Source organism: Cucurbita maxima, unplaced genomic scaffold, assembly GCF_002738345.1.
Source record: "Cucurbita maxima cultivar Rimu unplaced genomic scaffold, Cmax_1.0 Cma_Scf00025, whole genome shotgun sequence".
Taxonomy (NCBI): Eukaryota; Viridiplantae; Streptophyta; class Magnoliopsida; order Cucurbitales; family Cucurbitaceae; genus Cucurbita; species Cucurbita maxima.
In genome coordinates, this window is record NW_019272041.1 from 897,263 (window position 1) to 915,184 (window position 17,922).

Consider the following 17,922-nt stretch of genomic DNA (forward strand, 5'->3'; position numbering starts at 1 on the left):
GGTATTAAAGCAAGACCCCAGGCGGTGTGCCAGCGAGGAGGTTGTTCCCCGAAAGGGTAGACACGAAGTGGTGTGCTAGTAAGAACGTTAGGCCCCAAAGAGGGATAAATTGTGAGAGTCAGAGAACAAAACACCCTTTATAAAGGTGTGGAAACCTTTAAAGCCTTGACGAAAAGTCCGAAAGGCAAATTACATCCAAAAACATCTCAAAAAAAGAAAATGAGTAATATAAAAGAACTAAAACTTAATCCGCATTCATTCATATTCAATTGGCACAAAAATGAACAATTTGTTTGAAAAATGAAGGTATGATATGAAGACCACAAATTTGCAGCGTTTGCTAATATACAAAACTTGGGAAGTAGAGAAATTATACAATGAAATTGACCACAAAAATTGTCTGCTCAGCATCTGAAACACATGCCCGCCCCAAAACTCATTCTGTACCTGGTGAAGATAATGTGAGATTCAACAGGAAACCTGCCATGATCCCGATGATCCCCACGAAGATCGCGAACGTAAACGAGAACCCAGGATCCCCCTTTCGATATTTTCGTCTTTTCAGCATCCCCTATTCCACAGTATTTCGTATCAATATACATTATTCTATCACCTACTAACTAAGACCTCAATGCTAACTTCAATCAAAGTTGGTGGTGTTCTTTAACTCACCAGTTCTTGTTGTAATTGATGAGTTTGCCTTATAGCAATGTCTCTTTCATCCTTCAGACGTTGTACAGCCTGCTGATTTTGGCACAAGATGGTAAATGAGACAACAATCTTTACTCGTTTTAATTTTCTTCAATATCAGTGTCTATTCTCACGAGACAATCATCTCACACATCTACGTTATCAGAATAACTCATTGCATATGAATAACCAAATAGGTGATCACCATGGTTAGAATTCATTTCCTCGACCCTTATCGACCACTACCCAACCTATGGTGGTTTATAAAGGTGTGGAAATCTCTCCTTAGCAAACGTGTTTTAAAAACTTTGACAGGAAGTCCAAAACGGAAAGCTCAAAGAGAACAATATATGCTAGCGGTGAGCTTGGGCCGTTACAAATGGTATCAAAGCCAGACACCAGTCAATGTGCCAGCGAGGAGGCTGAGCCCCAAAGGGAGTGGACATGAGGCGATGTGCTAGCAAAGATGCTAGGCCCAAAAGGGGATGGATTTAGTGGGAGTCCCACATGGATTGGAGAAAGAAACGAGTGTCAGTGTCCTCGCTAAGTCCTAAAGGGGGGTGGATTGTGAGATCCCACATCAGTTGGAGAAGAGAACAAAACACCCTTTATAAGGGTGTGAAAACCTCTCCCTAGCAAAAGCGTTTTAAAAACTTTGAGAGGAAGCCTAAAAGAGAAAACCCAAAGAGAACAATATCAGCTATTTGTGGGCTTAGGCCATTCTATTTATACTATTTTAAAATTGTCTACAAATAATCAGCAGGGCAAACAGCTTATGAATATGCAGACAACTATGGACAAAGGGCATTTCAAAACAAGCATTATTTATATATGAAAGGGACAAAAAGGAGAATTTGAGCACTCACAGTGGAGTTTTGAGAATTCTTTTCATCTTCTGGGTTCCCCATAGCTGAATTAGGAAACATATAGATAACCTTAAGCTTGCATTCCTCGATTGTCCTTCCACTCTCCTTATTGAACTGAAAATAAGATCATAACACTTAAATGGAGCTTATTATAATGAAATGCTATGTTCATTCAAACCAACGAATGCCCGAGTCAAAATTCTTACAGCATCAGACGGAAGCTCATCGACATCAGTATTTGGAGGGACGATTGTACTTTGTAAGAGAAACTTATCTTTGCAATGCATATCTGCAGGATACTCTCGCTGGGCTTGGAGAGTCACTGTCGATCCACGAGCAACTTCGACGTTATTTTAACAGATAAAGATAAAGCTCGACAAATCAAGAGAAAACTCAAGGCCAAATAATGGGAAGGTTAGCAGAAAACTCCTTAATCATTGCAATTGATAAGAATAAAATGGTTATAACAATTAAGACCTCTTATGATGCAAGAATCCCAAGGCTGTACAACACCCGTGTTGGGACGCACAAAGTACTTCTTGGGCGAGGTCGTTTTGACCTATAGCACGAGTGATAGAGAAATATACATTTAAAGTTAACCAAATACAAAATATGCAAAATTCGTTCGGTAATCAATAGTCGAGGTCCATTATAACAATCAAACTATTACCTTAAAGGCAACATGATGTTCTGTGTTGTTTGCAACTTTAAGATCACAAAAGCTCTGCTTTTCCAACTCAACTGATGATATTGGCCCGACGTTCATAAGTTCAAAACACAAAAAATGTTAACCAGGAAACTAGTCATATGAATACACTCATGAACAAACAAAACACACTGAATGAATATCCTTTATCGCTTCTTCGATACGATACGTTGGTGTCATAACACATTGGATATCGTAGAGCGATATTTCAAAAGATAATAGAACTACACGATAACTCCCCGAGTATTCGAGTTACTTGGAACCTGCCCTTTTGTGATACACTTGAGCCTAAACCGCTAAACAATTGCCTAGCCTTCTTCTTTCAAACTTCATCTATTTATAACCAAACACTATAACAACATCCTTAACAACAAAGAAAGCATTCAGTCAATGATCAAACACAAAACATTGGACCATGAAAACTGTATCCAGTCTTCTTTAAGATCCATTCAACCAGCTCCAAAAAGTTCATCACAAATATGATGATGCCACCAAACAATCTATCGTAACCGGTCGTCTCACAAATTTTAGATCAGGGCTTAGCCCTTCTTTTCATTCACAAGAGGCATATGCCTCTCTTAGAAAACGCCTCCACCTCCATGAAAATGGCTTGAAGCTAGGAGGCTTTGTCCCCTATATCATGCTACAAAACTCAACACTCAATACAAGGAAATTGAAAATGCTACATGATTATTGAGTATTTTGGCAGATTCCAGAAAAGTTTCCTTGGAATGAAATCATTGATGATTATACATAATAAGAGTAAGGACCTGAAAAACGCTCACACACACAGAATTTCCCCACATAAATCCATACCCTAATCCTCATATAACAACGTTTTCCTCCTACCATGACAAGAATGAGCAAAATCAATCAATTCCAGGCAAAAACACAAAAATTAAACGAACAACCACTGAAGATTCAAGAACATACATAAGAACAAGAAGATATAAGAAACTAAAACGAAAAATCGGAAACATCGAAACAAAATTACGTACTCTGAAACTTCAACTCATCCGGTTGAACGGAGATTAAGCGATTTCCACCTCCAGCACTCATGACGGCACAAACCGAGATCAAAAACAAAACGAAAAACAGAGTTCAACCCAGTTACCGAGTTCCACTCCACCGGCCAATCATTAAAGAACACCCACAAACAAAAACAAAATCCAAAAATCCAGAAATCCAAGAACCCCGGAATGGGTGTGCCCGAAAACAGAGAGAAGGAAATAGAAGGATGAGGGAGATTTTGCGATATGAATAAGATAGAGCGAGAAAAGTTGTGGTGAAATGAATGGAGAAGAAAGGGTACGGATTGCTCGGTCCAAATTGAATCGAAAAAAAACACAGAGGAAGTTTCGAAAATTAAGCCACGGAAGAAGGATCGAGTTGGAAGATGGCCAAAATAGAGAGCGAAAAAGGAGGTTTAGCGAAAGATTATTGGGCAACCTCTGCGATGGCTATCGAAGAACTTCACTGAAACTAGAGAGAGAGAGAGAGAGAGGTGACACGTGTCAAGAGACAATGGGAAGGAAGGGGGTTTTCGTCTACCAGACTGTAAAATGGCCCACTGACGTGCCACCTCATTCAATATGAATGTTGACGTGTCATCTTTATTTCCTTTTTTTTCTTTTTTTTAAATATTGATAAATTATATTTTTAGTTCTAAATATTTGAATTTAGTTTTTAATTCACTTTATTCTCTTTTTTTTTTCTTTAAGAATTAATATTTATTCCATCTAGATAGCTACCTCTATGAAGAGACCATGCAGCTCGATTTCCATCCTTAATAACTCTCTCTCGTAACCTAATTTTCATCTATCTCGATGACACCACCGCTTATTAATTTTAAGCATATCTTCTTCATCTAACTAAAGTTGTCGTTTTCAAATCATTCATGTTGGCACACACCCAATGAAGCCGCAGTGAGGTTGACCTACACTTATTGATTGAATTTGACGATACGGAGTTTGAGATAGACCAAGTTATTTTAGTTATAGACAGCTCAATTTTAGCTATAGACCCTAACCAACGCATAAAGATCCTAAATCAACTAGCTCGTACTTATGTGATCCGTTCCCAAAGACCATCAGATAATTTAATTTATTTTATATTTATAATTATAGAAGTGAGGCATATGGGGTCATAATGACTCAAAGATCTAAACCCATTTACTTTAATGATTAATGTAGCTATCAAAGGAAGCAAAATTTGCTGGTTTCCCTCTCCGAAGGGATCTTTTTTTTTTTTTTTTTATGTCTTTTTTATATTATCATAAAATATATACAAATAAATCAATATTAAATTTATTAGAATTTATTCTCTATAATTTTAAAAATAATATTTTATTATTTATGAAACTTTTTCCATAATTTCTTTTAATAATTATATAGTTTCTTTTCAAAACCAAAATTTTATTATTATAAAAGTATTAAAAGTAATGATGACTTGACATTTAAGAAGATTATTTCCAAAAGTCGTCGATATATAATAATATTTTTAATTATTTATTTTTTTATGGTAAAATTAAAATAGAGAATGTTTCCAATTACTTTTATTATTAAATTTTTCAATTTAAAATTTTTTTTTATTAAATAATAAATTTAACTCAATTTATACCTAATTTTTTTAGGTTGGGTTGATCGGTTGTTTAGTTAAATTTTTGCTTTTAACGATTAATTCTTAAAATATCTATTTATTTATTTTAATAAGGAAAAAGAGATACGAGAAAATGGAGAATTTGGTGGCATGGCAACAAGTGGGCCTAGTTTTTGTCGAGTCTTTGCAAAGTTTCAGCGTTCAACGTTGGCCTACACCTTGAAAGTTCTCTATTTTTTTACCTGCAATTCAAACATTTAATAATGTTTACGGTCTAATTTAGAACAAATAATCAAAAAAAATTATTATGAAATTAAATAAAAATAAAATCAGTATATGTATATATAATTGTATAGAAAGCCAAAAGTTATGTTTTAAAATTTACCATAAATTGGTCTATATATATCCCTACGAGTGGATATTCATCCTTTTCCATTCTCTCATTTATTTGTTTGACCGCTTAAACTAGGCTCCATTTTTTATAGGTTTTGTTTGTTTGGTCTTAATCAAGATAGGTCAGGGGCGCGTCGGAACGGTCGGTGGCTGCTTAATCTCATCCGAGAGTCTAATCTCTTTGTACTGTTTTTTATCAAAGAAAAAAGGGGGCAATTTAGGCTCCTTCCCTTCCACTGCATAGCTGCGCTAGCAGGTACTACGAGCCCTCTGTCCCACGCATCTAGCCTGCCTGCTCGCGTGGTTCACCGGTTCTACCGAAAACTCTCATTTGTTGAAGGGGAGCATAGTGCGCTTTAGGAGAGCACATCAACCAACTCAATTTATAAACATTTCATTTATTTAAACTTTAGCTCAAATAAGTTCATAATCTAATTCAAATTAGGTAGAATATGTTAGGTTAAATAAAACTTTGTTTAAAAATTAGTTAAATAAAGGCTCGTAATTAATTATTTCATAAGATGATCATATGCGACTCGAACATAATCCTAAGTGAGTTATAAACTCCTGTCTCTCAATGTTTATGAGAATAACCTTTGTAGCTGATTTAATATGTCTACCATTATGGAAACTTAACCGAATAAAAAACAAGAAACATAATTTTACGAGATAGAATTCACTTTTTACCATATAGTAAAAGTAAAAGAGCAGTTATCTTTAGCGCTGATTTTGAGAATTGAGCAATGATCCTCACCCTCTTAATGAATTTAGAGAGACTTAGTTTATACTTAGATCATAAATAAATTGTTAATTAGAAGATTAATAGTACTTTGTAACAATTGTGGTACAATATAGTGGTAATTCACTAGTCATTCTAGATGCTCTGCCACGTCTAAAAAAATCTAAAAGTTATTTGTATTTCTTGAACACCCTAGTTTACATCACCGTTCAATATTTCTTGGTCCACTATTGGTCAAACCACTTGGGCATTAAGGCCGATGTGAGTTTGCCCAAACATGCTTCTTAGTTGGAAAAAACAAGCACAGTGGAAATACATTCCACTCAGCCAAAGAAAGACGAGGAAGAGTTTGCTAAAATGACACTAATTACTTTTCGAGAGATCCTCTAAATCTCTAATATGGCTATCAACATTACCAAAGTAAATCGTAAGAAAATTTAGTAGAATAAAACCAACTTAAATTTATGGTTAATTTTTAAAAATATATTTTGATGTTGACACGTATCCTATGGTTCTGCACGTGTCATATATATTGATATGTGTGAATTGTCTATGGATCGATATGTTTCCTATATGTTATGTATATGTTATAATATGTGAATTGTATGATAATAGTTACTGTATAATGTGTTCAATGATATGTTTGAGATAGGATACAAGAAGGATGCACAAAACGAAATGTAACGATAGGAGTAAAATACGTTCACGAAACGTTAAGATTAGGTTACATATCGGAGTGATATGGATAAGAGAGATTGATGGAAGAATACGGTTAGGTTACAGGTAGAAAAGGATAGGTTTGTGATAGATTGATAGAACGATAGCGTTAGGTTAAGTTCTTGTGATGATATGACTAAGGTACATTCACGTAATGATATGTCTGTGATAGGTATAAGAACGTTAAGGTTATGATAAGTTAGAGAATGATATGACTATGAAGTGTTTATGTTATTACTTGTTTATGATATGATACATTGTGATGCAATATGTCATGGTATGATGTGTATATGATGAAATGTTAGGTTAAAAGCATAGAACGTTATGTTAGGTCTCTTAAATTGTGTGTATACAGCATGACATGAATGACATGAAATTACGATAAATGACATGAAATATAACCCCGTTAGAATTATGTATGATTTGAGAACGGAAGAATGAGAAACGATATGATATGAATGATGAACGATATCTGAAACGATATGAAAAATGATATAATATGTACTTAATGCTAGCAGAGTTGTATTTAAGGATAATGAAAACGTAGAAGTAGGGGGACCTCATACACTATGTGTGTTCATGCATCTAGGGGATACCCCTATCCCATCACGAAGGTACGGATGCGTACATCCAATGGCAGGACAACGATCGTTATGCTTTGCATAGCGCTGTCATGAGGGTTACTAATTTTAACGGGTCCCGACATAAGGGGCTCCTAGAGTATGCCCACCGGATAAGGAAAATGGTCTGGCGGTGTGTGAACTAGCTGGTGAGCCCATACTCGCACGTATGGGTTGTGTGTAGAATATATGGTACACGTCCACGATTACCCATTAGGACAACACCGTAAGGAAAACGAAACAAAACGGAAGATAGGTCCCATTATTTCATTGCATGTGATTGTTGCATTTAACCCCAATAGTGGGGTCTTACTGAATATTTTTTTAAATACTCAAGTCTGGTACTACATTTTTCAGGTTAACGCAAGACAAAAATACTCAAGTCATGTGGTACTACATTTTTCAGGTTAACGCAAGACATTCTATTCTTATACGGCTAACGACGACATCGCAACTCGAGACCATGGCACATGCATAGGGTAGTGGTATTTATTTTCTTAGACTTACGCTAGACTAGGTTGTTTTTAACTTAAACTCTTATTCATTTTATTTAGTCTTTTGTGGTGTCGTTTTGAAAATGTTTTCGGAACAAGTAAGTCCATAGCTGTGTTTTAAGATAAATGTTATGCTTTATGAAATTTTAATAAAGTCTTGAGCATTCAATGTTTATGGTACGTATATGGTAGCAACAGAAAATTTTGGTGTGTTACAAACTAATACTTACTTTTATTAAAAACAAAAATTTAAATAAAACTACCCAAGTGATCTTCCACAAATTTAAGGCCATCTAAAAACAATGCGAAGAACAAAGATAAACAAGAACTGACTTTTGATGGCGTCAAATGACATCTAGATCATGTCAATCGCCCCAATTCTCCTCGAAGCCAAAGCAACAAGCAAAAAAATAAATAAATAAAAACCTGACTTGCTATAATTCATCAACAGATGCAGATAGTATATACTACGAGCATAGAAAGTAACTAAAAAGGAGGGACTAGAAGACATCATAAGGATGCAAAGCCCAAACCTTCCCGTCTTCAAAGATTATAGCGTAGGGCCATTGCTAATTTGTGACAAAGCAGAAAGAACTCGAGATGCCCCACAGAATCTTCATAAATTTAGAGTTAAAGAGGAGAAATAACAACTGAGAAGAAGCCAAGATAATGGCATCAGCATGGCATAGAAGCTTGGGAACATGGTGCGAGCTAGCGAATCCAAGACAATATCTTTCATTACACCCCTGCTGCTCATATATCATTAGACTACTAAATGTTAATGCAGGAGGGGAATAGCGTCAATACACAAAAATGAATTATAACAACATATAACACATCCACGTTCAATGAAAAACAGGGAAGGGATAAGTGTAAGGAAATGCCATTGGGGTGTTTCACTTGAAAGTAGAGAGTCTTGGTAGTTTGTCTCTCAAATAATATAACCTTGCCCTCCTCACCTTCCTGTGGCTTACCACTTTAAGTTCTTTGATGTTTGGTGAGTACCTGCAGAAGAAGTTCATCATGAGCTCAAATCCATACTTGCGGATCCAATCACACACAAGTAATCAAGCAGGTTATAATGCATCAATCAGGCATCCAACTGTCATATTATTTGCATAGCGACCAACGAGAGCTTCAAGCACAAGTTTTGAGTGGCTCGGGATATAATTTTGGATGTTTATCATTTCATAAGTTTCAATAACACGTGAACAATCACAACCCGCTTTTAAGCAAGCCAAGAGGGAGCTGTCAAATCTTTGGCAGGTGTTCTGATTTCATCTAACTTTGATGAATGTGGTGATTCTTCTTCTTCTTCTTCCTATTTTTAGTTTGTTTGGTGGGGGACTTTACTATTATGGAAACAGGAATTTGAGAGCAACATATGTAACAAGGTTTGAGTTTCCTCAAGTCATTCAAACCAAAGCTAGTCTTGCTTGATTACTAAACCAGCACGCACACTCAACTTTATGTTGAAAAAGAACAAAAGATTCTGGGAATAAGTCAAGTTTTAGAAATACGGGACCGAAACTATGAGATCCCACATCGGTTGGGGAGGAGAACGAAGCATTCTTTATAAGGGTGTGGAAACTTCTCCCCAGTAGACGCGTTTGAAAAACCTTGGCCTTGGGGGAAACCCAGAAGGGAAAGCCCAAAAAGAACAATATTTGCTAGCGAGGAGGTTAAGCCCCGAATGGAGGTGGACACCTGGCAGTGTGCCAGGGAGGACGCAGGGCCCCAAAGGGGGTGGATCGGGGGGTTCCACATTGATTGGAGAGAGAAACGAGTGCCAACGAGGACGTTGGGCCCTGAAAGGGGGTGGATTGTGAGATCCTACATTGGTTGGGAGGAGAACAAAACATTTTTTATAAGGGTGTGGAAATCTCTCTCTCTAGCAAACTGTGTTTTAAAAACCTTGAGGAGAAGTTTGAAAGGAAAAGTCTAAAGAGGACAATATCTGCTAGCGGTAGACTTGGACGGTTACAAAAACTTCAAATCCAGATAGTTCCAACACAACTATTTAAAAGAAATGAGAATAGAAAGAGAGAGAAGCAAAATTTTGTGTAGTGCATAATGACTATATCAGCAAGTGAGAATGAAATGAAGCAAAATTTTAAATCTTAGATTGTAGAAAGAAATCAAAATGAACTCAATACTTACAGGGGAAATACAATCTCCACACCTACACCAGCAATAATTCTTCGAATTCTAATCGTTGTGTGGATGCCAGCATTTTGTTTTGATATCACAATTCCTCTATAAACAGAAAGCCTACGCCTATTTTCTGGAACTTCCTGTGGTGGAAATAACATTTTTATTCAAAAGAAAGTTAAGATAAACCTTGCATCTTCACAAGAGTTTAAATTATAAAGATTAACAATGAGATTTACCAGTTTAATTTCCACAATATCACCAGTTCTAACGTCTGGAATGGGCCTTTCCTTCTCTGATGCCTCAACTGCCCGCTTATTAAGTATCTACAGAAGAGAAACAATGAACAAAACTAAAACCAAATTCAAACTATCCCATCACATGTTCGACTGTCACCTGCAATCTAAAATTTCACCATTGATAGCTGAAATCTTATACTAAACTGAACTGTAATGACTTCTAAAAAGCACAGAATTCAAGAGAACCAGTAACAAAACTACACTTCCAGTTGCAAGAATGGATAGAACAATTACCCCCATTACATCCCCAAGCTTAACTCGAGGTTTTCTCGGCGGTTTCACCTCCTCAGGCTGAGCATCAGATTCCACTACTCCTTCTACTTCAGCCTCGGGAGCTTCTTCCGCCGCTTCCGCTTCAGAATTTACCTCAGCTCTCACAACAAAAGTCCGTTTCACCGGCCCCGCAACGGCATGGTGAAAATGGCAGCCGATTGAACTCGAGGAAAGAGTAGAAAACGAAAGCCGGTTACCATAAATTGCGGAACGAAACCCTAATTTCCTCGGCGCGCATTGGTTGGGGGTTCTCGGAATGGAAAACACGGCCTAGAAACAAGAAGAAAATTGAGAAGGAAAATGAAGTAGAGAAGGGGAGTATTGAGAGAAAGGAAAAGGCGAAAGGAGGAAGTGTACCTGAGGGAGAATCTTGGAGGCCATTGATGAAGGAGTTGGAACTTCTGAAGCGGAGAAATGAAACAGAATTAGAGATGAAGGGAGAGAATCATGGCAGTAAGTGTGTGTTCTGGTGTGTTCTTCATCCAAGAAGAATTTGAAGCTGATCCCTTATCCACTGTGATACCACCATCACCATCTCTTGGGTTGAAATGATGCGGGTCGGTACTGGGTCGGGTCAGACCGGGTTGTCCATCTTAAAATGTTTTTGACCCTGCTATAATAGTTGTGACCGATATCTACAATAGCCAAATTGCTTCCTATTTTCTCTAGTACTTTATTAACACTATTTAGTGGTTTAGGTTGGACCTAGTAGTATCCCTACCGAGTAATAGGTAATCAAGAATCTATACGTTAAATTTAATCTAGATCGATCAAATAGGATAGCTCGTCAGGTGCCTCTTTTGTGCCTGAAAATGTGTCATTGGTCTCTCCTTAACAAGGTTGCGGCTCTGTAAATCTATCTTGAGAGGGAATGAGAGACCACACAAGTAAACTTAGTAGTTGGTCGACACATAAGGTCGCTCCTCTAAACTATTTAGCTTTATGGTTTTTGTGGAAGGGTCGCCAATTAACCTTACTCAAGGATGTTCAGATGGATGATGTCATATTGTTCTATAATATGATTAAGATGAGGTAGTACCTACAAATCTAGATAACGATGATTTATTTATGTGGCAAAGAAAGATAGTTAAAGTTTGAGGAATAGGAAAGTTGGTTCACCCTAGAGATTAGTTACGTCGTCGTCGTCGTCTAGTAGATTTATAGTGCCAGAAAATGTGAACAATCTCAAAACCCCAATTGAACACGGGTGAAATAAGCGATTGACTATGTCTTGACTCTATCGACCTGAACTAATAAAAAAAGGGTAAAAAAAAGTAAATGTGTATACGTGGAAGTGTACAAGAATGGTAGCATGGAAAATTCAATGCACTCGTAAGTAACATTTACCCTCAAAGCGTCTCTCTTCTTGCCCTTTATATGTAATCATCTTCTCCCACCTTCTTCCTCGCTTCAATCTCTCTTTCTCTTCTTTCTTGGAGCAATGGCGACCGCACGTGCCATGCTCGTGCTCGCCCTCTCTTTTTTTGCCCTTTCCTCCTCCGCCATTGCTCAAGGTCCCTCCCCTGCTCCTCTTCCGCTGCCGCCCCGCCGCGTCCATCAACCCCACCTCCGGTTGCATCACCCGCCATGTCCCCACCGGCTGCCTCACCTCCACCAATCAACTCATCTCCCCCGATGGCGGCTTCTCCGCCGTGCATGGATATGAGCTCAGTCTCAGTCCCAATGCCCGACAGCCCACCATCACTTCCAAGCCCAAGCGCGGGATTTTCCATACACCACAGCGGCTCAAGGCGGGCCTTGCGGCGGTGTTGGGTGGCATGGCCGTCGTCCTTACCCATTTATGCATTCTTTTTTCTTTTCTTTACTTTCATTAGCACCATGAGTGATTTGTAGGATATGTAACAATTTATTTGTTACCCATTTGGGTTTTTTTGTATTTAATAAAAAGATGTGTCAAATCCAACTCGAAGAAATGGTTCAAGTAGTCATGTATCGACATTTTCATCCAATACAAAGATAGATATGGAAAGTTCAACTTTACAAAAGTATAAATGTTTCGATCACTCAAACCCTCTTTATTCTTGATAAAATTATTCTTGATAAAATGAATAAATGAAAAGAGGGTTGGTTGGAAGTGTTAAGAGGGTAGATGGAGAAGGGAGTAATGAGGGAATGGGTGGTGCCTTTGTTGTGGGTAAGTAATATTGGAACCCAAATTCCCTTAGGTCAGAGGAATTTTTTCCGCTCAAATCTCTTTCAAGAAGAAACTCATTATTTATTTACGAGTGATCGAGTTGGTTTGTGTCATTTTGACTATGTTCATAAGACAATTACCTTATTTTATTATATCATAGATCTGTGATTATCACGAGTAAAACTCATTTTTGCTAAATTCATTATTATTTACATGATTCTGATTGATCGCCTAATGGAGCAATTTGGTGAGAAAATGATATAACATGGGGCATAACATGGGGCATTTAATTACCAAGCAAACACCAACTTCTACTATTTACTTTAGGTTCTCTCTTTCTATTAGAGGTCTTTCTAATAGAGGCATTTGTCCGTCCCTTCAAATTGGATTGGATAACTTCATTTTAGAACACTCCTATTTTCTACCAACTCAACCCATAAAATTTACATGTATTTGAACCTAACTCAAACGGTACAAATTAGATAGGTTGATTGAATTTTTCAGGTCGAGTATTTCGAACACTCCTATTTTCTATAACAAAAATAATATACATCCATTCCCTTGATACTTACCTATAATATCATATAGCAATTTTTGAAATAGAAATCATACATATATCATATAGTACTTTATACTTTTAAACTCAATTTCTATTAAATAAATAAAAATAATTTCTATTAAATAAAAATTATTTTTAAGTACGACCATTCTAAAATTACTCTCAAACTACCTAACCTATTCTCATTTCAAAAGGAGTAAGAAAATATAAATGTCAAAATGGTAATTAATTGGAGCATATATATATATGTGTGTGTGTGTATATGAATGTATATATATATGTGTGCATATATATATATAAGTGTGTGTGTGTGTGTGTATATACGTGTGTATATATATATGTGGGATAAAGAACAGTAAAATGAATAGAAAGGGCTTATCTACAACTACAACTGCTGCACGACAACCTACCCGTGAATGCCTTTATGTGGGGGTAATTAATCCACCTAAACTACACAAAAAGCTTGAAATCTATCAGAAGATTGAATTTAATACCTGGGTTGCCCTGGAGATGGAAGACACCCAGTTTTAAGAACAAACAATCCAATCTAGTCCAGTAAAAGAAAGATCAAGGATCCAAGGAAGAAGACATGAGAGTTCAAGTGAGATTCTACATCCACAATGCAACCACAACCAATTTCCTTGATCAAAGAACAGAGGTCAAGAATATACACTTGTTGAAATCACTCCTCTCTCTCTCATTCAACACATACTAACATCAGTTTCATAGCTGTACAAGTATCGAGTATACTACGGTTTTAATGGTTAGTCACACGAGGATAACAAATCGACAATGAGATGTTCATTTTAACATAAGTAATCATAGCAAAAAATCATACCTACCACACACAGAAGAAAGCATTAGAGAGAGAGTGTCGAAAGACTTGTAATGGAACACAATAGCACAATTAGCATTTTTAAGCACTCGAACAGTCTTTTTCTTGCTAGGTTGGGGACAGCTAGTTTGGGAACAGTGAGATTAGCTATGGCGGTAGGTGAATCAGTCGCGATAGGGGGAATTTCTCTCTCATTGATGTGGCAAAGACTTTTTGTCAAGACGATAAAAGAAATAAAGGGAGAACCAAAATGCATCTTTAATAGCTTTTTCTCTTTCTTGCTTCTCGTTTCATAGAACGCGTAGTTCCTTGTATTATCGGATTTTATACCTAGGGTTGAGGAGTCCAGCAATGAGACCGGGAGCGAGAGGAGCCCAGCAACGAGACCATAAACATAGTATAGTGAAAGAAAGAAAGAAGGAAGAAGACGCTTGACCTTGGTTACTGTTCGGGAAAGAACAAAGAAGAGAACGACAATGAATAAATGGGTCAGCCAGCAGTTCCAGAAGGAAAAGGAGAATGCATCGAGAGTAGAGTCTTTACAGTAGCCTATCACTTAAAAGAAAGGTCACTAATGGAGACTATTTTAAAGTGACATCTTACGCCTGCATACTTATTGAGCATAGGCTTTATTGTCCTCTTGTTCAGTATACCATTCATCAAGATCACATGCTTTGCTTCAAGTATCTGACCATTCCAGTAAGATCTCTGAAGAAACAGCTCTGTCTATATTTGTTGTCCTACACAGAAGATAGATTCATAGAACATAAACAATCCTGAAAGTAACAAACACTGCTAATGACTTTGATGCTTCATATTGAACACCTAAATTCATGGTTTTTCAACGGTTCATGAACATATCCATGTAAACTTACTATGGCATTCCCACTTATTTTCCTTGTAATAGAACCACCACTCAAGTCAGAGAAGAAAACGAATGTGCTCTTCGAGTGTCCTCTTAGTTCTTACTATGCCACATAAAGACTTATCTAAATCCTAAGAACATGTCATAAAAGGGTGACTTTACTTGCTGGCATGCTAGCTAAGGAGGAAAACAATTCTAAAATAGAATGATGGGTTACTATCATACGACAACGCACACACTCGATCTAGATAAACAGGACAAAGAAAATGTAAGGAGAAATATTGGTTAAAGGTTTATGACTCCAATGAATGCAAAGAACAAGAGGAGAAAATGCAAGTAGGAAAATTGACATGAATATAACCCTCTACTATATATATCCCATTTTTTTTTCCTATAAAGAGTCATTTACTATATAGGACCATTTTCCATATATAGTTTTAGTAGGTATAACAATTGAATAAGCTATAGATAAGCAGACTCCATACCCAATATGATGCTACTAAAGTAGTGTCTGTCTACTCGAGTTCTAATACCCTTTAAGCATTTTTAATTAGCTAAGTCTTGAACAGTTGTTCCTACCCAATATGATGCTATCTAAAGTAGTGCCTGTCTACTCGAGTTTTAATACCCTTCAGACATCTTTAATTAGCTAAGTCTCGAACTGTTGTTCCTACCGAATATGATGCTATCTAAAGTAGTGCCTGTCTACTCGAGTTCTAAGACCCTTAAGCATTTTTAATTAGCTAAGACTCAAACTGCGGTTCCTAGATGAACACAGGAGGTTTAGATTTTTACATTCACTAATTTGATAACGAAAAGTGAGACCAGTACAAGGCTTCTTAATTATACTATCACTAAGGTCACAAGTATTAGAATATATAGAATCTACACAAACAGAACATGCACGCATCTACCATCTTGATGGAGTAAAACATTATGAATATTTGAATAAACTCAACAAGCGGATCATTGACTGCATTGAGCAAGCTCAGAAACCCCAACAAATAAATGGCAAAAGCTAAACAGTTTACAGTCCCGATAATCACATTACCCTTATCATTTAGCTTTAAATTATACAATGAAATTCTACTTGAACAACAGAAGAATAGTAACTGTTAACCAGGGAATACTCAATTCATGTATCCTTTTACTTGCATCATACAATATCCGAACATTTAAGAGATACCAAGTTAATGACATGATATTAGAGAGCAATGCATTCAAAGTTTATATACACACACTATCATTCGAAAATTTATTAGCTACATAGAGACAACATGCTCAATTGATTCCAACTCCAAACTTCATAAGTACTACGCTAGGACGGTGAGAAATCTTTAATTTATGCTAATAAATCCTTATTCTAAAGTCCTTCGGCGGTTTTCCATAAGCCATCACAGCAACTTCCCCATCAATCCCCCTTCCTTCTGTTCAACAACCAATCATTTCCAATATCAAAAACAACAAGCCGCATAAACGGAGACAAGGACGACAATAAGGCCATTGATTTTAAGCACTCTGATTGCTCGTGTTAATCGATAATCCATTGCTATCCCTAACGATATATTACAGGACGGGCAGCAATAACTTTGGGGGAAATATTATATTTCTTAATTCCTCGCCGTCTTTAATATCAAATAGTCGATCTCGATCTACGAGCATCTTTCACTCTAGTAATTTCAGTACCTGGATCGGAGAAGAACCAGAGAACGACGGCGCAGAAGACGACGACGACGGGAATGAAGTGGATGAAGATCTTGGCAAGCTTAAGACGGCGACGTTCTTTTTCGGCCGCGTGAGAGAACGGATTATACGTCGGTAGGTAAAGCTCTGAGTCCAAGCCGGAACTCACACTCGAAGATCTAAAGACTGCGGATTGCAACGACGACAACGACGACGGCGAACTCAACAACACCTTATCGGAGACTCTGGAAGCGCTCACGGATCTCTTCATCCTCTTCGTTTTCCAATTGCCGGAAAAATCAAGGCGAAGGGAAGACAGAAACCTCAAAGGTTTGAGCTACGAGAGAGAATGCGAACCGATGACCGAATCCCGAGTCGCAGGCCACGAGAATATGCTTTGCGTTTAAACTTCAATTAAACAGGTCGTTAAATTTTATTAATTTTAAAATTTATATTTTTATATATATATATATTTTTTTTTTACCATACAATTATATTTATATATTTATTTACTTATTTTTATATAATTTCATAATTTTTTTTATTTATTTTCTAACCACTCATTAAAATAAATTTTAACAAGATATATATTGAAATTGATGTTTAAATTTAATTAAATATCTGAAATTAAATAAATAATTATTTAACGAATTAAACTTTTATTTTATTAAAAATAAAAATTTAAATAATCCAATTTAAAAATATAGATTTATATTAGATTAATTATTTAATAAATATTATTTTAATTGAAAAGCTTAGAACAAATGAATTAAATTAAAAATGCATAATTTTAAAGATGACAAAAAGTGATTTTAACCTAATTTAGAAATCAAACTTTTTTACTTATAATAAATAAAGTTTAAAAACGGATAAAATTATTAAATTTTCAAGCACACGTGTTTTGATTAATTATTTGAGTTATTATTAAATAAAAATGTTGAATTTCCCATTTCTCCTCTCTCTCACACTTTAAACTCGATATTTTTACTTTTAATTTCACTTAAAATATCTTAAGCTAGTGAACTATTTAAGCTGTTGAGTCGAGCTTAAACATCTCTTGAAGCTATCATTCTTAGACGGATGAACAAATTAAAAAGTTTAATAGCATGCTTGAGGAGTTCTTATGTCATTTCATCAATACTCGACAAGGAAGGCCCCCTTCGAGATAGAATGTGGTAGACAATCACTCTTGTTCCATGTCATTGACCACTCCTATGTCGGGAAAAACCCACAAGCTTATAACTTCACCAAGGAGTTGAAGCAAACCTCCAAAGTGGCA

At 36.4% G+C, this 17,922-nt stretch overlaps 3 protein-coding genes and 1 long non-coding RNA gene across 6 annotated transcripts; 1 reads left to right on the forward strand and 3 right to left on the reverse strand.

The window, feature by feature from the left end:
- Positions 1–229: 229 nt before the first annotated feature.
- LOC111498499 (vesicle-associated protein 2-1-like) lies at positions 230–3,748 on the reverse strand. 2 transcript variants are annotated; one of them, XM_023149771.1, is made up of 7 exons: positions 3,261–3,747; positions 2,227–2,297; positions 2,034–2,115; positions 1,763–1,878; positions 1,557–1,670; positions 673–744; positions 230–571 (listed from the first exon to the last, which is right to left on the reverse strand). In XM_023149771.1, the coding sequence occupies exons 1-7, from the start codon at positions 3,319–3,321 to the stop codon at positions 437–439; spliced, it is 651 nt and encodes a 216-aa protein (XP_023005539.1). In that variant the 5' UTR covers positions 3,322–3,747; the 3' UTR covers positions 230–436. The 2 variants fall into 2 exon arrangements, with proteins under 2 accessions (XP_023005539.1, XP_023005540.1); XM_023149772.1 differs by having other exon boundaries at positions 437–571; positions 673–741; positions 3,261–3,748.
- Positions 3,749–8,426: 4,678 nt separating this feature from the next.
- LOC111498498 (50S ribosomal protein L19-1, chloroplastic) lies at positions 8,427–11,065 on the reverse strand. Its single transcript, XM_023149770.1, has 5 exons — positions 10,904–11,065; positions 10,508–10,816; positions 10,214–10,300; positions 9,984–10,117; positions 8,427–8,828 (listed from the first exon to the last, which is right to left on the reverse strand). The coding sequence occupies exons 1-5, from the start codon at positions 10,925–10,927 to the stop codon at positions 8,720–8,722; spliced, it is 663 nt and encodes a 220-aa protein (XP_023005538.1). The 5' UTR covers positions 10,928–11,065; the 3' UTR covers positions 8,427–8,719.
- Positions 11,066–14,644: 3,579 nt separating this feature from the next.
- On the reverse strand, positions 14,645–17,057 carry LOC111498546. 2 transcript variants are annotated; one of them, XR_002720786.1, is made up of 2 exons: positions 16,647–16,777; positions 14,645–14,835 (listed from the first exon to the last, which is right to left on the reverse strand). XR_002720786.1 is itself a non-coding variant. In XM_023149842.1 (2 exons), the coding sequence occupies exons 1-2, from the start codon at positions 16,912–16,914 to the stop codon at positions 16,308–16,310; spliced, it is 348 nt and encodes a 115-aa protein (XP_023005610.1). In that variant the 5' UTR covers positions 16,915–17,057; the 3' UTR covers positions 16,070–16,307. The 2 variants fall into 2 exon arrangements, 1 of the variants encoding a protein (XP_023005610.1); XM_023149842.1 differs by lacking the exon at positions 14,645–14,835 and adding an exon at positions 16,070–16,387 and having other exon boundaries at positions 16,647–17,057.
- Positions 14,753–16,865, forward strand: LOC111498555. Its single transcript, XR_002720800.1, has 2 exons — positions 14,753–14,832; positions 16,644–16,865. It is a non-coding gene; the product is annotated as an uncharacterized LOC111498555 (long non-coding RNA).
- Positions 17,058–17,922: the final 865 nt, after the last annotated feature.